The 25,334-nt window shown below is 47.7% G+C and overlaps 1 protein-coding gene across 1 annotated transcript in view; it reads left to right on the top strand.

Annotated features, from left to right (window-relative positions):
• Positions 1-25,334, top strand: part of Scn8a (sodium voltage-gated channel alpha subunit 8) — a 179,912-nt gene that overhangs the window by 94,152 nt on the left and 60,426 nt on the right. The window contains exons 6-11 of the mRNA XM_051160368.1: positions 4,250-4,341; positions 15,078-15,299; positions 16,648-16,711; positions 18,182-18,323; positions 19,656-19,862; positions 23,935-24,228. Of these exons, the coding sequence (XP_051016325.1) occupies positions 4,250-4,341; positions 15,078-15,299; positions 16,648-16,711; positions 18,182-18,323; positions 19,656-19,862; positions 23,935-24,228 (1,021 nt within the window). The remainder of the gene's footprint in view (positions 1-4,249; positions 4,342-15,077; positions 15,300-16,647; positions 16,712-18,181; positions 18,324-19,655; positions 19,863-23,934; positions 24,229-25,334) is intronic.

Below are 25,334 nucleotides of genomic sequence, written 5' to 3' on the forward strand. Positions count from 1 at the left end.
CACACTATAGGATACACACTATAGGATACACACTATAGAATACACACTATAGGATACACACTATAGGATACACATTATAGGATACACATTATAGAATACACACATAGGATACACACTATAGGATACACACTATAGGATACACACTATAGGATACACACTATAGGATACACATTATAGAATACACACATAGGATACACACTATAGGATACACACTATAGGAACACACTATAGAAACAAATAGGATACACACTATAGAGTACACACTATAGAATACAACTATAGGATACACACTATAGGATAACATTATAGGATACACATTATAGAATACACACATAGGATACACACTATAGGATACACACTATAGGATACACACTATAGGATACACACTATAGGATACACACTATAGGATACACACTATAGGATACACACTATAGGATACACATTATAGAATACACACATAGGAACACTATAGGATACACACTATAGGATACACACTATAGAATACACACTATAGGATACACACTATAGGATACACACTATAGAATACACACTATAGGATACACACTATAGGATACACATTATAGGATACACATTATAGAATACACACATAGGATACACTATAGGATACACACTATAGGCACACTATAGGATACACACTATAGGATACACACTATAGGATACACACTATAGGATACACACTATAGGATACACATTATAGAATACACACATAGGATACACACTATAGGAACACTATAGGATACACACTATAATACATACACACTAGAGGATAACACTATAGGATACACACTATAGGATACACACTATAGGATACACACTATAGGATACACATTATAGGATACACATTATAGAATACACACATAGGATACACACTATAGGATACACACTATAGGATACACACTATAGGATACACACTATAGGATACACACTATAGGATACACACTATAGGATACACACTATAGGATACACATTATAGAATACACACATAGGATACACACTATAGGATACACACTATAGGATACACACTATAGAATACACACTATAGGATACACACTATAGGATACACACTATAGAATACACACTATAGGATACACACTATAGGATACACATTATAGGATACACATTATAGAATACACACATAGGATACACACTATAGGATACACACTATAGGATACACACTATAGGATACACACTATAGGATACACACTATAGGATACACACTATAGAATACACACATAGGATACACACTATAGGATACACACTATAGGATACACACTATAGGATACACACTATAGGATACACGCTATAGGATACACGCTATAGGATACACGCTATAGGATACACGCTATAGGATACACGCTATAGGATACACGCTATAGGATACACGCTATAGGATACACGCTATAGGATACACGCTATAGGATACACGCTATAGGATACACATTATAGAATACACACATAGGATACACACTATAGGATACACACTATAGGATACACACTATAGGATACACACTATAGGATACACACTATAGGATACACATTATAGGATACACACTATAGGATACACACTATAGGATACACACTATAGGATACACACTATAGGATACACACTATAGGATACACACTATAGGATACACATTATAGGATACACGCTATAGGATACACGCTATAGGATACACGCTAGGATACACGCTATAGGATACAACGCTATAGGATACACGCTATAGGATACACCTATAGGATACACGCTATAGGATACACGCTATAGGATACACGCTATAGGATACACACTATAGGATACACATTATAGAATACACACATAGGATACACACTATAGGATACACACTATAGGATACACACTATAGGATACACACTATAGGATACACATTATAGGATACACACATAGGATACACACTATAGGATACACACTATAGGATACACACTATAGGATACACACTATAGGATACACATTATAGGATACACATTATAGAATACACACATAGGATACACACTATAGGATACACACTATAGGATACACACTATAGGATACACACTATAGGATACACTTTAGAATACACACATAGGATACACTATAGGATACCACTATAGAATACACCTATAGGATACACACTATAGGATACACACTATAGAATACACACTATAGGATACACACTATAGGATACACACTAGGATACACATTATAGAATACACACATAGGATACACACTATAGGATACACACATAGATACACACTATAGGATACACACTATAGGATACACACTATAGGATACACACTATAGGATACACACTATAGGATACACATTATAGAACACACATAGGATACACACTATAGGATACACACTATAGGATACACACTATAGAAACACACTATAGGATACACACTATAGGATACACCTATAGAATACACACTATAGGATACACACTATAGGATACACATTATAGGATACACATTATAGAAATACACACATAGGATACACACTATAGGATACACACTGAGATACACACTATAGGATACACACTATAGGATACACACTATAGGATACACACTATAGGATACCATTATAGAATACACACTAGGATACACACTATAGGATACACACTATAGGATACACACTATAGAATACACACTATAGGATACCACTATAGGATACACCACTATAGGATACACACTATAGAATACACACTATAGGATACACATTATAGGATACACATTATAGAATACACACATAGGATACACACTATAGGATACACACTATAGGATACACACTATAGGATACACACTATAGGATACACACATAGGTACACACTATAGAATACACACATAGGATACACACTATAGGATACACACTATAGGATACACACTATAGGATACACACATAGGATACACATATAGATACACGCTATAGAACACACTATAGGATACACGCTATAGGATACACGCTATAGGATACACGCTATAGGATACACATTATAGGATACCCATAGGATACACATAGAGATACACACTATAGGATACACACTATAGAATACACACTATAGGATCACATAGGATACACACTATAGGATACACATAGGATAACACACATATAGAATACACACTATAGTACACACTATAGGATACACACTATAGGATCACACTATAGGATACACACTATAGGAACACATTATAGGATACACACATAGGATACCACTATAGAATACACACTTAGATACACACTATAGGATACACACTATAGAATACACACTATAGAATACACATTATAGGATACACATTATAGAATACACCATAGGATACACACTATAGGTAACACTATAGGATACACACTAGGATACACACTATAGAATACACACTATAGGATCACATATAGGATACACATTATAGAATACACACATAGGATACACACTACAGGATACACACTATAGGATACACACTATAGGATACACACTATAGGATACACGCTATAGGATACACGCTATAGGATACACGCTATAGGATACACACTATAGGATACACGCTATAGGATACACACTATAGGATACACACTATAGGATACACACTATAGAATACACATTGGTGTGCCTTTAAAAATCTGTGTCCTTGCAAAACGCAGGCTGGTGATAACATGAGCACATAACTGAATTTTTGCTCTGGCTCATGATTTAGATTTTTTTTCCTGAGCTTTGCTTTTGTCTGTCGCAGGATAAAACTTCATCTTCAGACATGGCTGCAAAGCATACATACAACTCCTGGAAAAGTCATACATAGATATGGCCACCCAGGCATCTTGGCCATTGTCAACCACGAGTTACTTTAATGTGAATTTGTCTTTGTGAGGCTCTTGCTACACAGAAAGATAATTGTTCACAAAGCTGGAACATAAGTTTTTGATACCTCATGGCCTTCCCTCCTGCTAAATAAAAAGTAAATGGGCTGACAGTAAAGTCACTGACGAATCAGCACGTCACACACCAATTAAGAGTAAACCCAGAACGCCCTGAGCTATCAATTCTGAATTATTTTTGCCCATTAAAAAAAAAAAAGTGTGTGTGTGTGTTCCTTAAATGTTTATATTTTGAAATTTTTCTTTTTCAGGGAAACAAAAAAATGATAAGTTGTACATAAGACCCTTTCTCCCCCACCCACCCCACCCCCACTCTCAAACCCTCACCCAGCGGCACCATTACAAGTTAACTCTGGTTTGATCCTGCAGGTATATAACAGAGTTTGTAAACCTAGGCAATGTCTCTGCACTACGCACTTTCAGGGTACTGAGGGCTTTGAAAACTATTTCGGTAATCCCAGGTAAGACGGCCCGGGCTTGGTGTCCGGTGTCGGGTCGGAGCCCTGATGTGACGTATTGTACTTTCTGTTTTGTTGTGGTTTTGTTTTCCTTTGGTGTTCGTGTTGTGTCTGTGTTTGTCATTCGTGTGTGACCTCCCTTACTACAGATATGTGACAGAGTTTGTGGACCTGGGTAATGTCTCAGCGTTGAGAACATTCAGGGTTCTCCGAGCTTTGAAAACTATCTCTGTAATTCCAGGTGAGCAAACGCATGCACGAGGCTGCTTTTGCCGCACTCCCCATTTTCCTCCATTCGTTTTGCCTGCCACATTTGAAGCTGGAACTGGGCACCCTTGTTGCCCTCCGCATGCTTTCCCTGAGAAGCAGTCCCTGGCCTGGCCTGTGGGTCCTTAGGCAGACCTCTCTGGCCATGCTTGCCAGGAGCGCAAACCCTCACCCCACCCATGCGCTTGAACACAGCACATGCTTAAGGCACCCGAGGAAAGGTGTAACGGGGCAAGCTATGTCTTCATATCCAAGTCACCCGAGTCATGGTCTCTCTCATGGAATTACAGTGACTGCAACACCCACTCCCATCCCAGTGCTTGTGACTCCAGACTTCCTGTCGCATGGCCAGCCAACTGCATGCTATTCAAAGACTTGTGCTATAGTGGTGTAATGACCTAACCAAGAGGCGACCTGCTCAGTTAACCAGTCACTTCAGACCAGTTAAAATTTCAGCGTCTCGGGGTCAGTGAGGCAAATGTTGATAGTTACTGGTCTGTCATATTCCACAACTGCTCGCTTCAGTAGAGTGAGGCTCGTAGATGTCTACTGCCGGTAGACCCAGGGGTCACTCTCAAGTGTGAATCCCAGTGAAAGTGTGTGCAGGTGCCGGTTTAAACTCAAAGGTAAGACATAAACGGAAAGCTGAGAAACCTGGAAGGCACGAAAGGGGCGAGAAAGTGGGTTGAAAAGTAGTTGGGTGACAGTCTCCTGAAAATATCCCTTTTCCTCTTGCCTGGTGGAGCTGGCCCAGGGGCTCTACACCTCCTGAAGGTTTTCGGTTCCCTGAGACTCTGATGACATTTCACAGACACCCCCACCTCCCGCCACCCATCCCTGTACCTCGGCTTAATACTCTAATTTAAATCACTGCACCTGGGTAATAACCTTTCTAAGAACCAGCCTGAAATCTAGAGGGAAAGATACGTTTAAGGTTAGGCCAACAGCAGCCGGCAGAGGCAAAGGCTTATTGATGCGCTCTGGGCTTCTGCTGGGGCCAGAGGTGTGAAAGGGGGCTCTGCTAGGGTCTGGGCTTCCCCTGGTTCTACGGAAGCGAGGCACTGAGCGCCAGATTCTGACCTTGTGGCTGATTTCAGGAACAGTTCTTTTATCCTCTATCCAACACCACACCAGTATCCTAGGTGGGGAAACACAGAGAGAGAGAGAGTTGTGACGAGGGTAGATTGGAGGATGGTTCACCAGGAACCTCAGGCAGGGCCGGTGCTGGGGCAGCTGGACTCCCAGGTCTTTACAGTCTTTTTCCCGTGGGTTCTCTCATCCTCTGGCCCCTTTAACATGATCCCGTGTTTCCTGCTTGTCTCCCCAGCACACACCGCAAGGCATCTGTCCCTTTATGTTCTTGTGATCTCAAATCTCCTCTTCCAGAATTAAATCGGAAAGCTGTGTTCTCGTCACTAACTGGGGCAGCAGCTGCTATCCCCAGCCTGGCTCACCACTGCTGTTTTCGTCTCTGCTGTAGGGTTAACTTTTGAGCTGGGCATTTCTGCAAAGTAATTCTTATCAGGGTACTTAATACTCTCTAGTGTGAGTGTGTGAGTGCGTGCATGGGTGTGTGTGTATGTGCAGTGTAAATATGTACCGTCTATAACACAGTGCCTGGTCCACAGCGGCGTTATGTAGATGATCGTACTAGAAGCACTTACCATAAAAAAGCCCAACAAGAGAATTGTCAAGATTTAGGCATCAGCTTCAGCCTCTGACGCAGATGCTCGGTTCCTCTTTCTGTTCATGCTCCAACTGGAGCTTTGGGGATCTAACTGCTGTGGAAACCAGCTCTAAGGGGAATGAAGCTGCCACCAGATCACTGTCAGCAAGACGTGTTTAGATCACGTGACTTTGAGTTGCAACCGTTTGCTCTCCATCCTTACTGTGTAGCGTTAGTAAGAGAAGCCCAGTGGTTGGCATCCTGTGTAGAGTTCTGAACTTGTCGGTCATTCTATGGAGGACTGTTGTCCGTGCTGTCTGTGTTACCCATGTTTCGCCCCATGGTAGGCTCACCATATGCGAGCACTGGGTCAGAGTCTAACTCTTGCTTAAAAATCAAAAGCACTTTGGTTCCAGGCTGTGGAGCCTAGGGCACAGCAGTTCTCAGTAAAGTCTAAAGCCACGCGTACAAGTTCAGAAGAGTTTTTGCTCCCCACTTCTCCGGCCTGCAACCCGGATCTTAGGCCTTTCCTGAGGCTGCCAGGACCCAGGACGGAAGCGTGTGTGTGCGGGTTGCTTTTCAGGCCCTTGTGACAAAATAGCTGCTGAGAGCAGCTGACGGCGTGGGGGAGGGGTTGTCTTGTCTCAGGGTGGGGCAGGCATAGCAACAGGGCCGTGAGGTGGCTGGTCACACGGGTCCTCAGCCCATGAGTAGGCAGACGCTGCCACCCCATCACCTTTCTCCTTTATATGTAGTGCAGGACCATCGCCCGTGGGAGGGCGCCATTCCACACAGAGCGTAGGCCTGTTCCCACCTCAGGGAACCCTGCCGGACACCCTCACAGACGCACTCACAAGTGTGTCTCCTATGAGTTCCTGTCAAGTTGGCAGTTCAGATTAGCCACCTCGGAGAGTAGCCCCTGGGCTGACATGGAGCCTGCCCAGTTTCACGGCAGTCTACACCTCAGCTCCCTTATGTGAGAAATGCTTGCCAGGAGCCTTCACCTGTGTCACCCAAGGCCAGTGCTTTTTGTTGTTTGTTTGTTTGTTTGTTCGTTTTTGTTTTTGCATTTTGGTAGCTGTTTTGAGTGTGTGGGTTCAGCCAGGATTCCATTAGTTCACGCCAACGTTCTGTGTAAGAAGTGCTTTGCCGTGGAACCTCCACACTCACTTTCTGACACTTCTTATTTGGTGGCCCAGGAGCGGGATACAGGTCACTTGTGGCTTCCTTTTTGCTTCAAAGCATCGTCTTGGAGAGCAGTGCACATGGCCTCTATGCTGAGCGAACCACTTGATGTCTTTGGACCAGAATTGGTGGGGCTCAACTTGACGAAGAGCAATTGTGCCAGGAAGTTCATGTCGTAAATCTTTGTTTCCCCTTTTTATTCATCAGGGGCCTAGGAAGGAGGTAAAGAGCTGACCGCTCCCTCAGAAGGAGTCTTCACTTTGCTACTAGAGGGCCACTTCAGCCCTGGAGAGCGGCAGCTGCGGGGGGTCCTTTCCACTTCCGTCCTGTAAAGGGCTTCCCACCCCCACTGCTCCCAGGCTGGTCTAACGCCATCTTGTTCTCTTCCGAGTTGAGGCATTTTCGTCACTTTACTCTTGGATGTTTATTTCATTTCTGTTTCGTCCATTCCTGCCCAGCGAGATCAGACAGGAAGCAGGAAGTGGAGGAGGTTTTCCTTTGTGCCCAGTTTTCACAAAGTGTTTTCCTTAAGTCTTTTTCATTGTGAATGTGGCAGTTTTCCCTGCTTAGTGACAGAGGGTAGAAACAGATGCCTTACTACTGCAGTCATTGGTAGCTTGTTTATACTTATCTTTGTATTGTTTGTTTGTTTTTGTTTTTCAAGACAGAGTTTCTTCATGTAGCCCTGACCATACTGGAACTCACACTGTAGACCAGGCTGGTCTCGAACTCACAGCAATCCTCCTGCCTCTGCCTCCTGCATGCTAGGATTACAGGTGTGCGCCACCACCGCCACCAGGCTGACCATTTATTTTTAAATGTTCAAGTTTTAAGTCTTGTTGCTTTTGTGTTTCTTTTCCTTCCATGTTTAATATTAAGGGAAAATAACCAAAATGTAATAGAGGCCCTAAGTAGAAAAGAAGCCAGCAAGCCTCCATCTGTAGGAGGGAAGCGAGCGAGATCTGCTTTACCCTGGACTCGCCGGCCTGAGGGGAACCAGGAACACGCCTTTCTCTCAGGCTGAGAACCACTTCTGCCTCTGCTGAGAGCGATTCCAATATTAACCTTGTGGGAAAGTAGCTCACATTGCTTCAAGCCACTGAAACGTCTCTCTGGACACGGCACACAGGCTGGCCTCACTCACTTGTTCAAGGGATTCTGGGTATCGAGTGAGGTGACAGGATGATCAAAGGACCCTTTAGGCGCAGAGCGGAGTAGAAGCCAGTGGCCGCAGCTTCTCCTGCCTCTGAAGATCCCTGAAATACCCAGCAGCCTCTCCAGTAGCTGACCTTCATACCTTGGGTCCCGCTATCCTTTCCATCCTCCAGGTCTGTAGTAAACGCACAAGTGCTGGCTAACCTTAGCCTCTTGGTAGCTCTCTCTGTCCAGGTTGTCCCCATGTGGCTTCTGTTGCACGCTCTGTTGTGTGGGAGTCACTTGAGGGCATATTCTGCTGTTTTGGGTCATCAGTTTCCTATGCATGCCTTACTTGTTCTGCCATGTGGTGTGAGTGAGGCAGCTTCTCCTGACAGCCAGAGCAGTTGCGGGTCTGCATATTCTGCAAAGAGTGTGGGGGCTCTGCTGACCAGTGCTGTGCGGGCTGGGTGGATCTGCTCCGTGAGCGGCCACTTCAGGCAAACTTACAGCTGTACTGTAGGAGCCGCAGCGATGGCACCTCACTCCATCACTACCACGCCACTGACATCTCTGCAGACGCCCCAGGAAGGAGCAGTCTCCAGTGAGACCACTGTGCAGCGTGGTGGCCACATCAGGTGCCTCTCTGTTACATGTCCTCCTCCTGCAGGCCTCACTCTGCGTCACCTCTCTCCCCAGGCCACCACCTCCTCATTGTCTTTCAGATCTGGATGAGAATCTTGGTTAGTGCTTGGTAAACGGCCGCTGTCTGTGTGGTTAAGCAACTCCTCTTGCCTGATTAAGATTTCTTTCTCTGAGCCTCTGTGCAGTACAAGCTGCCAAAATGTCATTTCCAGCTAAGTTTCCACTTTAAACGTTTTAAGCTAAACAAACTGACCAGCAAGACGATCTAAGCCTTAGATGTCAGAACACCTGAGGAAAGTGTTTTTAGCTTTGTGGAGTGTTTCCAGGTTTTGTCAGCTGTGACATCTGGCTGAGGAGAAGGGATAGTAAGCTGCTGTGATGTCTCCAGGTAGCAAGTGTCCACTGGAGCCTTGGGCTCCACCCAGGCCCCTCTGAGGCTAGAGAAGATGGAATGCACAGCCAGAAGACCCCAGAGACCCAGGAGGTCTTGTCCCTGCCATTCTGTCTCTCTTCACTTGTCTGTTTCTTTTCTTTCTTCAAATGCAAACTCCCTTACTTTTCTCAAGCACATCTTAAAATAACACAACACACTGCTTCCAATTCTTCGTATGCTGATATTTCTGCCACATGGTCAGATAACCGTCTCCTGCTCCAGATCCTCACAGCAGAGGAATTTAGGTCAGGTGTCCACCCTGACATCTGTAACTACCAAGAGAGTCACCTTGTACCAACAGAGCTGCCAACAGCACACCCTCAGGGACAGGGGCCAGTTAGAGATTGTGGCCTAGAATTTCTTGTTATACAGACTTGGAACACTCAAAGATTTCCCACCCTGGAAAACCAGGTCAGACTCATTATGGAATTATACGATTTATTGAGTGATTCATTTTATTTGTAACAAGCCCTTTAGTTTTGTATATTCTGTAGTTTTAAATTCTTTTTGCTATTGTGAGTAGAACACCCTTTTTGATTCAGTTAAAATGACACTTCCAAGGCCGTTAGATGATCATCCAGTGTACAGGTGGGTGTAGCTGCATAAGCTACCAAAAAATCCAGGGACAGAAGTGGGACAGCCACTCTTCAGTGACCCGGCCCGGTGTTCTGTTTGAACCACTCTTCAATACCTTACATACCCAAACTTGACTTATTGGCCCAGTGTAGGCTGCCCCAACCCAGTCAGTCACAATGCAATGAGGAATTTCCATTCTCCAGACTGGCACTGAGCTCAGCTGCATACCTCTGGGGCACTGCTTGATGACGTGCCAAGCTCTATGAGCACGTGCCTTGGGTATAAAGGTTGTTTGGCATCTCAGTTCCTGAACTGACCTGGCTGTTCTGGACTCACTTTGTGGACCAGGCTGGCCTTGATCTCACTTCGATCCACCTGCCTCTGCCTCCCAAGGTCTGGCATTAAAGCCATGTGCCACCACACCGGGCCTCTGCCCTATTTCTAAAGACTCTGAGAGAACACTCTTCAACTCCTCCATCACTGCCCACCGCCAGGCATATCCCATGGAAGAGAGCTGAGGCCCTGAAAAGTGACCTTAAGCTTGTTCCGAACCATGGTGGGTTTTAATAGTGACTGAACTTCCCAGTGCCTTGTCTACTGCACAACCCTACGGGATAAAAGAAGTCTGAGTAGAAAGTCGTGTCTGTTGTAGGTCACCATTATTTTGCAGTGGTTTTTCCTTCTGTCCCATAGCTCCCTGGAAGTAATTACTCACGAGACTCAATTATTATTTTACAAAAATAATAGGCCACATAGCCAGGCTCTCCTCTGACTAGCTCATAACTTAAAATAACCCATTATTCTAATTTATGGTCTGCCACGTGGCTGCCACATGGCAGGCACCATGTATCCTGTCTTCTTCACATCTCTTTAGCTGAATCTCACCTGCCTCTCCCTATCTCAGAATCCCTTCTGCCTACAGAATGTCCCAACCCTTTTTCCTGCCTTAGCCATAGGCCGTAGGTGTTTTAATTGACAGGTGTTGCTTCCATACAATACACAAGAAATTTCTTCTACAATTGCCCTTTTTAGTCCAATAAAAAACTTTTTCTTTTACAATAAACTAATATACAATGATAACAACTATAAAAACTATTAGGAAAGATTTACACTCACCATGTCCAGTCCTTCTGCATTTGGCAACTCAAGAAAGTATTCTATTATCTCTCCTCTCTTGGTGTGTTCAGGGTTCTTTACCTGCGTCCTTTTTTTTCTTTTGTTTTGTTCTTTGAGACAGGGTCTCTCTGTGTAGCCTTGGCTGTCCTGGACTCACTTTGTAGACCAGGCTGGCCTTGAACTCACAGCGACCCACCTGCCTCTGAGTGCTGGGATTAAAGCCACTATTCCTGGCCCTTAAATCATTTTGTATTTTTACTAGTATCACCAGTCTAAAAATGTCTTCCTAAATACTAAACGACTTAAACCTAATTGTAAGGCTATAACTATTTAGTCTTCAAGCTCATCAGAGACTTGAGAGGGAAATAAACATTGCCTAGGTATGTAGGCATACAGGCAAGCGGCTTCTAAAACAGAGAATGACAGTCACCCAGGATTCCTCTGTAACGTTGGAGTGTCAGCCTTCAGCCCTCTGGCCCAGTGTATCTGACAGACATACTTGTGAAGTGGAAGCTAAGAAGGGCTTGCTTACCCTGTCCTAGCAGAGCTTGGCAGTTGACTTCCCCGCATTGGGGCTTCAGTTGAGTAATGGCATTTCTTTGCCCAGTAGCGAGCTTGCCACATTTGAGGCCATCTTCTATTGGAGATTTTTCAATGCTCAGTATCTTCTTTCAAATCAAAGTGGGGTGGTGCCAGGAACCAATATGTCTCATTGCCAGAAAAGCCTTAAAATAATAAAAACATCTTTAAATGCCATAATCTGTAGGCCTCTGAGGTTTTTGAAGACTATCTGTCACCTTTTGTCTATCTCTGATTTACATAGTATGTAACCATTATCTGTAATATATCTGAAACATTGCTTGTGCCTAGCTCTCCACTATCAGTCTAACCTAGGACAGATACTTTGTGATAAATTAGACTAGTGCCTGACCTGAACATGGGATTGACTGACTATTAACTTGCATTACTTAATTATCCTAAACAGCTTGTAATAGCAGCTTTTAAAAGGACTGGAGGTAAACTCTGTATTTTTAAATAAGTTGCAAAGGTCTAATACCTTATACAAGAGTAGAGACATCTATACATATTTGTATCAAAAATAACTTAATATTTGCCCAATACATAGTAATCTATACCAATATATCAAAAATAACCTTATTTCTATATCATATATAAAATTCTAACAAGTTATCAAATATAACCTTAATTATGAATCAATATATAATAATCTGTATCACTGTATCAAGAATGATCAACAGCTGTTGCACCTATACAGTGCGCAGGAGCTCCCTTCCACATGTGTCTCCTGAGCTCCCTTCCACATGTGTCTCCTGGGACCCGGCACGTCCTCTCCCCCTGGTGCTGTAGCCTCCACACTGTAAGAAGGCTCAGGCCCCTGCCCACTTCTCCCCTAGGCGCCTTTCTTGTTCCCTGTTTTAAAAGAAAGGAAAAGAAACAAAGAAAGATAGATCTTTATTATTACTCTCTGGGAACTTATTAAGTGCCTGTTTTGTGCCAGGGCCTAGACCAGACACGGCATCCAGTTCGACTATTGGACTCAGAAGAAAGTCCTGTTGAGCTTAACTCTGAACATGTCCAACACCCGCTGGACCACCACAAGTCCCCTTGAGGGGGCACTAGATGCACAATAGTGACACGTGACCTGCTTTAGATATTGTTTATATTATCTTACCCACATGTCGTGGCAATTCAATGAGATCGCTATTGCAGATCTGCTCAGACAGTGCTAGCCCTGTTCGCTGTGCACCGCGTGCTCCCTCTGTCAAGTTTGCCGTGTGCGCTCTGCTCAAGCGTCAGGACAGCCTGATAGTCCACTGTAATTGTCCCTGTTTACTTATTTATCTGCGGTGGTGCCGGTGCCTCGCCTGTGCTGGGCCCATGCCCTGACGTCTGTCACAGCCTCACTCCCGTTAGCCTTGCAAAGGTGGATATGCCCAGAGCCGGGAGTGTTCGTTGTGCGGTCAGGTGATGTGTAGAAGTAGCACGTCTGGTTAGGCTCAGTGACGACGCACCCGGCCATGGCAGCCAAGCCCACGTTAGCCTTCTCTGGAGTGCCAGAAATTGATCCAGGCTGAGCTACTCCCCGAGGCCTTGTGTTAAGGCTCAGAGTCTCCTTGTACACTGTAGGAGTGTTGGTGTCTTGTGGCCACGCCCTACGGTATCCTGCACTGTAGGAGTGTTGGTGTCTTGTGGCCGCCCTCTATGGTAGCCTGCACTGTAGGAGTGTTGGTGTCTTGTGGCCGCGCCCTACGGTATCCTGCGCTGTAGGAGTGTTGGTGTCTTGTGGCCGCGCCCTACGGTATCCTGCACTGTAGGAGTGTTGGTGTCTTGTGGCCGTGTGCTATGGTAGCTGCTCTTGGACATGCTGAAGGTTGCACACAGACTCTTTTGACTCCAGCAGCATAAACCTACAATTATGTTTAATGTCTCCTGTCACTGACATCTCCCTATGCAATGTAGAAGTGATTGTCTCCAGGTTTAAATCTGAGCCCATTCATTGTCTTGCGTTTTAAACCTCAGATTGGAACTGGTATAACCTAACCCCCCGGGAGAGTGTGTGCCCGGCATACACAAAGCTTTGAATTCAGTTGCCAGAACTAACCTCAAAAATATAAAATAAAACCTCCCATGATAATGAGATACAAGTATTTTGTTTTTAAAATGGGATGCAAGGAAGGTCACTGGAGCAAGCAAGACATATATTTTTAAATGGAAAGGCAAACTGTAAATACTGTATGGATAACAATCTTTTCAGTACGCTGACTTTTCCAGAGCTCTTCAGCAATTCTTACTTTTTATTGGCTTATATCCTTTCCAACTTGGCAGCATCCTTAATCACGGATCTTTTTTAAAAAATTTGTTTACCCAACAAATTATCTATTGTGAATTAGATGTTGTAGACTGTAGACAAGACAGATGAAAAAAATGAATTATAGCCACGCCAAACGCTACAGGGGAAAATAGGAGGCTCTGCTAAAGCGACAGCAGCGGTAGGAGAGTTGAGAAGCAGGAGGCCTTCTTGGGGCAGAGGTTCCAGTAACAGCAGAAAGTGGGGAGGGCAAGGGATAGGCTGGAGCATCTGGGAGGAAGGAGCAGCAGGGCAAGGGACAGGCTGGAGCATCTGGGAGGAGGGAGCAGCAGGGCAAGGGACAGGCTGGAGCATCTGGGAGGAGGGAGCAGCAGGGCAAGGGACAGGCTGGAGCATCTGGGAGGAGGGAGCAGCAGGGCAAGGGACAGGCTGGAGCATCTGGGAGGAGGGAGCAGCAGGGCAAGGGACAGGCTGGAGCATCTGGGAGGAGGGAGCAGCAGGGCAAGGGACAGGCTGGAGCATCTGGGAGGAGGGAGCAGCAGGGCAAGGGACAGGCTGGAGCATCTGGGAGGAGGGAGCAGCAGGGCAAGGGACAGGCTGGAGCATCTGGGAGGAGGGAGCAGCACTTGTAAGTCCCTGGGGAGAGGGGAGCCACACGCCAGCAGAAGCAGCTTCTCTTGATTGTTGTTAAAAAGGATTATTGACTTAGAAATGGCCACTTCTGGGTAGTTGTACTTACCCATTGTTGCTCTGTGTGAAGGTGCAGTGGCCATATTTCAAGGGGGTTCTCTGGGGAGAGCGGAAGACAGGACTGAGATGGGAGGCTAGGGAAAGCAGGGAGAGCACGGTGCTGACTCTCGTTCTGGGGGCTCTGTCTCTTCCCTCAGGCCTGAAGACGATTGTGGGTGCCCTCATCCAGTCTGTGAAGAAACTGTCGGACGTGATGATCTTGACTGTCTTCTGCCTGAGCGTATTCGCGCTGATCGGGCTGCAGCTGTTCATGGGCAACCTTCGCAACAAGTGCGTCGTGTGGCCCATAAACTTCAACGAGAGCTTTCTTGAGAACGGCACCAGAGGCTTTGACTGGGAGGAGTATATCAACAATAAAAGTATGTGTCCCCACTGGGGCCAGAGGAAAGAAAGCTCCACCACGGTTCCTGTCAGACCCCACGGCTGAGCTAGCAAAAGTGGTCCGGCCCCAAGAGGCACAGCACAGCCAGATGTCGCCGGGAAACCATCCCCTTGTCCCCAAGGCAGGGCCCTGCAGACCCTCTCAGCACTTTGTTACTTTATTTTATTTTGAGACAGGGCTTCTCTATGTAACTCTGTCTGTTGTAGAGTACACAGTGCAGACCAGGCTGGCCTTGAACTCTGCCTCTCGAGTGCTGGTGTGCACCGCCATGCCTGGCCGTGCCTTGGCTATTGAAAACCAAGTGAGGGATTACACCATCTTCTCATGTACCCCTAAAGTTCATGCCTAGATGCTCGATAGGGGCTCCCCTTGCCGGTTTGCCTGTCACAGTTAGGCACTCAGTCTAGACTTTGCTGGAACCGAAGCTCTTTGTGCTAGGAGAACCTTGTAATAGCTCTTGTCGCGGGCGTCAGATGTCTGAGACTGCTTGATCTTACTAAGGAGTTTTAATGACTTCATTTGAGGACTCAAAGCACTAGGGTCTTGCATGCAGGAGAATTTGGTGCAACGCTGTTTCTATTAGCAATATATGTGTGTATATATATATGTGTGTATATACCACCACTAGTCACTCGAGAGAAATAAAATCAATTAAGTAGCCACAAGAAAGTATTGCAAAGGAGATGTCAGGGACAGGGCCTTCGGATTTTAAAGTGGGACATGGTAAGTAATGACTAGTGAGCAGTTCTAGAACATTTTGATAAAAATATTACAAGGATTAAAAAGTTAAAGTTGTTTAAAGGGATGTAGGTCTCAGAAGTTTACCTGTGGGTCACGGCCCCTCGGGGTCACATGTCAGAGACCCCGTATTTATGCTTTATCACAGCAGCGAAGTTACAGCTGTGAAGTTGCAACAAAATAATTTGATGGCTGTGGTGTCACCACAACATGAGGTGTCTCAGGCATTAAAGGGTCCCGGCGTTAGGAAGGTTTAGAACCAGAACCAGTGCTTTAGGCCCTTTGGTTCAAGTAGCAGATCTGGCAGGCATAGCTGAAGCGCTGGGAAGTCAAGTGCCCGTGAGTGCTGCGCCGCCCCAAGGGCTTTGGGGTAGCTCTTAGCTTTAGACGTGCACAGGGGATTATTAATGGGGAGGAGCTCTCATCAGCTTTCCGCTGTAGAGAAAGTTCTCTATGAGCTAAAAAAAAAAAAAAAAAAAAAAAAAAATCAATAGCTGTTTCTGCTGGCAAGCTAGAGACCGCGTAACCTTACTCTCCCATCCACCACAATCTGCCTGTTGATTTCCTGCCTCTTTCAACTTTTCCAGCAAACTTCTACCAGGTCCCCGGCATGCTAGAGCCCCTGCTGTGCGGGAACAGCTCGGATGCTGGGTAGGTACCTCTCTCCTGTGTTCTCCTCCCTCGCTGTCCTCCCATGCACACCCCGGGCCCCACATGGGGGTCTGACCGCCTGGCTGACGCTGATTCTCTTTCCACTTCATACTTGACCATCCAAAGTTGACATTTCACTCGAAGGCGAATGCAGCAATAATGGGAAATCTGCAGTGTAAAGAGATAAGGGAAACTCGGTAGCACCAAATCGCTTACCTGCCTCTTGCCGACCCCTGCCCCTGAGCTAACACAGTTAATACGTATGCAGCGAGGCCCGCGTCTTGGTGAGGGTTTAGCATCCAAGGACAACTGGAAGTGCACTATGGCGGAAGGGGGGAGCAGCTTAGGACCAGAGTTGTCTTGCTGCTTCCACACAACCGGTTCTGCCGCCTCACCCGTGACGGCGTGGACTTAGTGACCATGCTGCCCTCCTGTCAGGGCTCGCGTGAGGAGCCTGCTGGACACTGCACGACACACCTTGCAAACCTGAGGCTGCTCATGCTTCACTCCGTACGCTGGCCCCTGACGACTAGAGAGCGAGTTAAGTTCTGTATTGAAGTAGACACTAGAAGTTACGCCAAAAGAGATGCCAAGTGATTGCATAGGCAGGAGAGATTTATGTCATCGGTGTCACTGAAATCCTTACTGTGACTGAGGTTAGTGCAGCAAGTGTTGACAGAACCGGCAGCCAAGGAGAACTTAACTTCTAAACATGTGTCGTTGACAAAAATGGCTAATTTGAATTAATTAATCGATTAGTGATTTGATTGAATTGTGCACTGGTGTGGAGCTGTGATCTGATGAGGCACTGGTTCTTACACTTGGTGCGCGTGAAACCCCTGGGCATATCTCTGAAGTGCACACCCTTGGGCTCTGCCCACTGAGTCCCAGCACCTAGGTGTGTGCACATCTCAGTCTCTGTGTCCTTGATTATGGCGGATCACTGGGGTTCTAGGCCTCCCCAGATGGCAGCTAGCTGTTACTGTCTTCCTTTTTTCTTTTTCTTTTTCTTATTTTTCTTCCAGTTTTCTTGTTCTGGGTCTAAACGTAGCTATTTCTATCATCTCCAAGGGCATGGAATACATAGGTTTGTGTAATCTGTTGTCTCTAAGGTCATGACTGGGCCCAGTTATTCTAAAAAGTCCTAAGCTTCCTTTCTCTCTCTCACAGTGTCACTGTGTGTGTGCATGCATGTGTGCATGCATGTGTGTGTGTCTGCATGTGCATATACTCACTATGTGTTCATGCATGCACATGTGCATATATGCATTTGCGTGTGCAGGTGCATTATCACATTTGCATGTGTGTACACGCATTCATATGAATGTACACACGTGTGTGTGTGTGTGTGTGTGTGTGTGTGTGTGTGTGTTTCTCTAAGAATAAAATCTAGGGGCTTGCAGTTTCCAGGTAAGTACCCTTCCACTGAGCTGTGCCTCCTTCCCAGTATATGCCCTTTTCTTTCTTCAGACAATGCCCAGAGGGGTACCTGTGTATGAAAGCAGGGAGGAACCCCAACTATGGTTACACAAGCTTTGACACCTTCAGCTGGGCCTTCTTGGCATTGTTTCGCCTTATGACCCAGGACTATTGGGAGAACTTATACCAGTTGGTAAGTCGTACCTTTTTCTTTAGTGATATAGTCCACATGAGGCTGCTATGTGTTGGGGACTTTCTGTGTGACACACCCGTAGTGGAGATGTTAAGTAGCATCTAGGGCGAGGAGTCAGCGCTCAGCTCTGTGTCAGGTTCTCTGTAGCCTCTGACACCCTGACAGTCCCAGGCTGGCCTGGGGTGGCCCCTACCTGCTTCATCTCCTGTTACTTCCTGCGTTTTCTTTGGGGTTTTGGCGTTAGCGCATCTGATTAAGAACCAGCAAACACTTGTTTGTGCAGGGCCCCTTCCTAGGTATTAAAACGGTGGGATTTCTAGTCATAGGACCTTGATGTTTGACTTATGAACACTTTTTTTTTTAATGTATTTATGTATTAAGTATACAGTGATTTGCCTGCATGTACACCAGAAGAGGGCACCAGGCCTCATTATAGATGGTTGTGAGCCGCTATGTGGTTGCTGGGAATTGAACTCAGGACCTTTAGGAAAAGCAAGCAGTGCTTTTAACCTCTGAGCCATCTCTACAGCCCAACTTATTAACACTTTTAAAGCTATAATACACTTGGACTTGTTGAGGTGTGTGGTCCCCATCCTGTTGGGCCACACTGATAACTTCGGGTGTCTCGTAACTTCGCAAGTCATAATGAAGAAATTGGCACCACTGATCGCTAATGCCGGAAACCTGTGACGAGCCACTGTTTCTCTCTGACTGCCGACACTGGCTGGCTAGAGCATAAAAAGCAAATCTCCCCTTGCAAGGAGGAGCCTCTTTAAGAGAGGCTTCTATTTCCAGTCCCCAAGTCAGTTCTTACTGCTGGACGTAACAAACAGTAAATTCCACTAAGTACTTGCTAACTGAAGGAATCAAGAGGAGCCAGGCCTGTGGTGAGGACTGTGATCCTGGCGCCCAGTCACAGGGGCAGCAGCATCACTGGGAGTTTGAATCCAGTCTGACTTACAGAACAAGTTTCATACCAGCCAGGGCTACAATGTGAGACCTTGTGATAGATGGATCGATGGGTGGGTGGGTGGATAGATAGATAGATAGATAGATAGATAGATAGATAGATAGATAGATAGATAGATAGATAAAAAAGAATATTTTTCTATGAAAGCAAAATACAGAAGACATTTTCTCCCACAGTGGAATTAAGAGTTAAGCACTAGGAAGACAATTGACTGCTGGGAAATGGGGTAGGTGCCAAGTACCATGCAAGGAAACGCTGACCTCCTCAGCTGGTTCTGGTCCCTGCTGAGGAACTGGGTTTACACCATGCCCCATCCTGCTTCACTTGATGGACATATCAAGAGAATGGCCTTTGTCTTTCAGACCTTACGAGCAGCTGGGAAAACATACATGATCTTCTTTGTCCTGGTCATCTTTGTGGGATCTTTCTACTTGGTGAACTTGATCTTGGCTGTGGTGGCCATGGCTTACGAAGAGCAGAACCAGGCGACGTTGGAAGAGGCGGAGCAGAAAGAAGCTGAGTTCAAAGCCATGCTAGAGCAGCTCAAGAAGCAGCAGGAGGAGGCCCAGGTGGGCAGTGGCTCTGGGCAGGTGGCTCTGGGCAGCAGGAGGAGGCCCAGGTGGGCGGGTGGCTCTAGGCGGGTGGCTCTGGGCAGCTGAGGCCCCAGACATTGCCACTGCAGTTGCTGTTTCTTTGAATTTCTCAGCACAGCTCATCCTGAGCACTTGGGCTCTAAAACTGGACGATACCCCCACATGTAGCCACCTGTTGGTTTGAAAAACATTACAATACCCCTCATGGGCTCACTGTGGCCTGGGAGTATTGTTTCTAATTTAAAAGAAAATAGAAGGAGCTCAGGAGAGAATTTGGTTGGCAAAGTGCTTGTCACTCAAGCACGAGGACCTGCGTTTATCCCCAGAAGCCACATAAAAAGCCAAACATGGCAGCTCACACCATCACCCTAATCCTGAGAAGGCTGAGGAGTGGGTGACCTAGCCTCCTTGATGAGTTCCAGGCTAGTGAGAGACCTTGTCATAAAACACAAGACAGATGAAATCCTGGGTTGACATCTGGCCTCAGCTTGTCCAGAAAAGTGTACACGTGCTCACACACACACACACACACCATGCACATACGTACAATAATTGTTATTAAAAACTTTTAAAAATAATTTCTTTATTTTTGTTTTATGTACATTGGTGTTTGTACATTGATTGCATGTATGTCTGCATGAGGGTGTCAGATCCCCTGAAACAGGAGTTACAGACAGGTGCGACCTGCCACGTGGGTGCTGGGAATTAAACCCGGGTCCTCTACAAGAGCAGCTAATGCTCTTAACCACCGAGCCATCTCTCCAGACCCAAAAACTTAAAATGAAAATATAAGCAAAAAAAAAAAAAATTTTAAAACAATTGTGAGTTTATTATTCCATTACTATAACTTTATACTAATATATAATAAAATATATTTATTATATATTTATGCAATATATATATTGCAGTATTTGCCCCATAATGTGTAATATAGTTTGTAAGCATTCATTTCCACTGTTACTCACTAAAGAGTCCTATCAAGACAGCACTCAGTTCCTTATCTGAGATACTCAGAATAAATTTTCAGCATGCTCACTATGAGATATGCTGGTCACTTAGGCCTGTGTACCAGGATTTAAGTTCACCTACAGAGTGGAAGCAGCCAGTGCTAACCACAGCTTCCTCCAGTAAGGTGGGCACCCCATGTCCCTCCCCATCAGTGGCTGACGTAGGTGGCTGCCCCTGTGTCCCAGCCCATCTGTGGCTGACATAGGTGGGCGCCCTGTATCCCTGTCTGTCAGCATCTGACATAGGTGGGCGCCCTGTATCCCTGCCCGTCAGCAGCTGACATAGGTGGGTGCTGACATAGGTGGGTGCCCTGTATCCCTGTCTGTCAGTGGCTGACATAGGTGGGTGCCCCTGTATCCCTGTCTGTCAGCATCTGACATAGGTGGGCGCCCCTGTATCCCTGTCTGTCAGCAGCTGACATAGGTGGGCGCCCCTGTATCCCTGTCTGTCAGCGGCTGACATAGGTGGGCGCCCCTGTATCCCTGTCTGTCAGTGGCTGACATAGGTGGGCGCCCCCTGTATCCCTGCCCGTCAGCAGCTGACATAGGTGGGCGCCCCTGTATCCCTGTCTGTCAGCAGCTGACATAGGTGGGCGCCCCTGTATCCCTGTCTGTCAGCAGCTGACATAGGTGGGCGCCCCTGTATCCCTGCCCGTCAGCAGCTGACATAGGTGGGCGCCCCTGTATCCCTGTCTGTCAGCAGCTGACATAGGTGGGCGCCCCTGTATCCCTGTCTGTCAGCAGCTGACATAGGTGGGCGCCCCTGTATCCCTGCCCGTCAGCAGCTGACATAGGTGGGTGCCCCCTGTATCCCTGTCTGTCAGTGGCTGACATAGGTGGGCGCCCCTGTATCCCTGCCCGTCAGCAGCTGACATAGGTGGGCGCCCCCTGTATCCCTGTCTGTCAGTGGCTGACATAGGTGGGCGCCCCCTGTATCCCTGCCCGTCAGCAGCTGACATAGGTGGGCGCCCCTGTATCCCTGTCTGTCAGCAGCTGACATAGGTGGGCGCCCCTGTATCCCTGTCTGTCAGCAGCTGACATAGGTGGGCGCCCCTGTATCCCTGTCTGTCAGCAGCTGACATAGGTGGGCGCCCCTGTATCCCTGCCCGTCAGCAGCTGACATAGGTGGGCGCCCCTGTATCCCTGTCTGTCAGCAGCTGACATAGGTGGGCGCCCCTGTATCCCTGTCTGTCAGCAGCTGACATAGGTGGGCGCCCCTGTATCCCTGCCCGTCAGCAGCTGACATAGGTGGGCGCCCCTGTATCCCTGTCTGTCAGTGGCTGACATAGGTGGGCGCCCCTGTATCCCTGTCTGTCAGCGGCTGACATAGGTGGGCGCCCCTGTATCCCTGTCTGTCAGCGGCTGACATAGGTGGGCGCCCCTGTATCCCTGTCTGTCAGTGGCTGACATAGGTGGGCGCCCCTGTATCCCTGTCTGTCAGTGGCTGACATAGGTGGGCGCCCCTGTATCCCTGTCTGTCAGTGGCTGACATAGGTGGGCGCCCCCTGTATCCCTGTCTGTCAGCGGCTGACATAGGTGGGCGCCCCTGTATCCCTGTCTGTCAGCAGCTGACATAGGTGGGCGCCCTGTATCCCTGTCTGTCAGTGGCTGACATAGGTGGGCGCCCCCTGTATCCCTGTCTGTCAGTGGCTGACATAGGTGGGCGCCCCCTGTATCCCTGTCTGTCAGTGGCTGACATAGGTGGGCGCCCCCTGTATCCCTGTCTGTCAGCGGCTGACATAGGTGGGCGCCCCTGTATCCCTGTCTGTCAGCAGCTGACATAGGTGGGCGCCCCCTGTATCCCTGCCCGTCAGCAGCTGACATAGGTGGGTGCTGACATAGGTGGGTGCCCTGTATCCCTGTCTGTCAGCAGCTGACATAGGTGGGCGCCCTGTATCCCTGTCTGTCAGTGGCTGACATAGGTGGGGCGCCCCTGTATCCCTGTCTGTCAGCAGCTGACATAGGTGGGCGCCCCCTGTATCCCTGTCTGTCAGCAGCTGACATAGGTGGGTGCCCCCTGTATCCCTGTCTGTCAGCAGCTGACATAGGTGGGCGCCCCTGTATCCCTGTCCGTCAGCAGCTGACATAGGTGGGCGCCCCTGTATCCCTGTCTGTCAGCGGCTGACATAGGTGGGCGCCCCTGTATCCCTGTCTGTCAGCGGCTGACATAGGTGGGCGCCCCTGTATCCCTGTCCGTCAGCAGCTGACATAGGTGGGCGCCCCTGTATCCCTGTCCGTCAGCAGCTGACATAGGTGGGCGCCCCTGTATCCCTGTCTGTCAGCGGCTGACATAGGTGGGCGCCCCTGTATCCCTGTCTGTCAGTGGCTGACATAGGTGGGCGCCCTGTATCCCTGTCTGTCAGCAGCTGACATAGGTGGGCGCCCCCTGTATCCCTGTCTGTCAGTGGCTGACATAGGTGGGCGCCCCCTGTATCCCTGTCTGTCAGTGGCTGACATAGGTGGGCGCCCCTGTATCCCTGTCTGTCAGCGGCTGACATAGGTGGGCGCCCCTGTATCCCTGTCTGTCAGTGGCTGACATAGGTGGGCGCCCTGTATCCCTGTCTGTCAGTGGCTGACATAGGTGGGCGCCCCCTGTATCCCTGTCCGTCAGCAGCTGACATAGGTGGGCGCCCCTGTATCCCTGTCTGTCAGTGGCTGACATAGGTGGGCGCCCTGTATCCCTGTCTGTCAGTGGCTGACATAGGTGGGCGCCCCCTGTATCCCTGTCCGTCAGCAGCTGACATAGGTGGGCGCCCCTGTATCCCTGTCTGTCAGTGGCTGACATAGGTGGGCGCCCTGTATCCCTGTCTGTCAGTGGCTGACATAGGTGGGCGCCCCCTGTATCCCTGTCTGTCAGCAGCTGACATAGGTGGGCGCCCCTGTATCCCTGTCTGTCAGCGGCTGACATAGGTGGGCGCCCTGTATCCCTGTCTGTCAGTGGCTGACATAGGTGGGCACCCATGTTCCTGCCCGTCAAAGGCTGACATGGTAACCCCAGATAACGCTTCTGACCAGCCCTGTCACTATGGCACCTTTCCTAGGCTGCTGCGATGGCCACTTCGGCAGGCACTGTCTCAGAAGATGCCATTGAAGAAGAAGGGGAAGATGGGGCCGGCTCTCCAAGGAGCTCATCTGAACTTTCCAAACTCAGTTCGAAGAGTGCGAAGGAAAGGCGGAACCGACGGAAGAAGAGGAAACAGAAGGAGCTCTCTGAGGGGGAGGAGAAAGGTGACCCCGAGAAGGTGTTCAAGTCCGAGTCGGAAGACGGCATGAGGAGGAAGGGCTTCCGGCTGCCGGACAACAGGATAGGGAGGAAGTTTTCCATCATGAATCAGGTAAACTCTGCATCTTCTCAGATAAGGCTTTGACTTCTTCCTGCTTGGCCTGGCAGCTCCCAGACCCGTCCCCACACCTGTCCTTCCTCCCCGGGTAGAAGCCTTACCAGCACTTTGCAGACATTCTCCTTTAACCGTGCCCTTCCTCCGTAGTCAGAGGCAGCCCCAGGGCCATCAAAACAGCAAGAGGAACGACCCTCCTCTTGGTGGAGTCTATAAGAACTGTGTGTGACGGTTGCTAATAGCAGCTGTTGTGAAAGTCCTTTGGGGACATCGTATTTGGGCACATGTGAAAGCTTGATATGGTGGCAGTACCTGTGGGTAATCCCAGGACTCCAGAGCCTAGGGCCAAAGGATCCCAAGTTCAAGGCCAACCTACAGAGCAAGACTTCCTCAAGAAAACAACATATTCTCAGAATGTGTGTTTGGGGGGTGGGCCGGGACGGTGCCCTTAATCCTAGGAGGCAGAGGCAGGTGGATCTCTGAATTTACGCCTGGTCTACAGAGCGAGTTCCAGGTCAGCCAGGGCTACAGAGAGAAGCCCTGCCTCAAAAGAGAATAAAAGAGCACATGTACTGCAGAGATGGCTCAGGGGTTAAGGTCAGTGGATGTTCTTGCAGAGGACCCAGGTTTGATTCCCAGCACCCACAGGGCAGCTCACAGCCATCTGCAACTCTACTTCCAAAGGACCCAACACCCTCCTCTGTGGGCACCAGGCAAGCACATAGCACACAGAAATGCATGTAAGCAAAACATCCATGAACATAAAACAAATAATAAAAGATCAAAATAAATAAACACAAAGAATAGCATAGAATAAAATAGGCATTTTTATAATGCTCCTAGGCAAACGATAGCAAAGTCAGGTGTGTGAGTGGAGCACAAAAGATTAGAAATCGGTAACAGCCTTGGACAATGGGGAAATAGAGGCAGTCCTTAGCAGGAAAGGACACCTTACCCTTATTCCTTGAAGCCTCAGGAAAATAGTTAAGGTGGAGAGGGTGTTTGCAGACAGGAAGATGCCCCCTGACCGTCTTAATTTTTCCATGTCATAGAAAATGTAAAATCTTATCAACGGACAGGAGAGATTGAGTCGGGTGTTAAAG

Source organism: Acomys russatus, chromosome 17 (assembly GCF_903995435.1).
Source record: "Acomys russatus chromosome 17, mAcoRus1.1, whole genome shotgun sequence".
Lineage (NCBI taxonomy): Eukaryota > Metazoa > Chordata > Mammalia > Rodentia > Muridae > Acomys > Acomys russatus.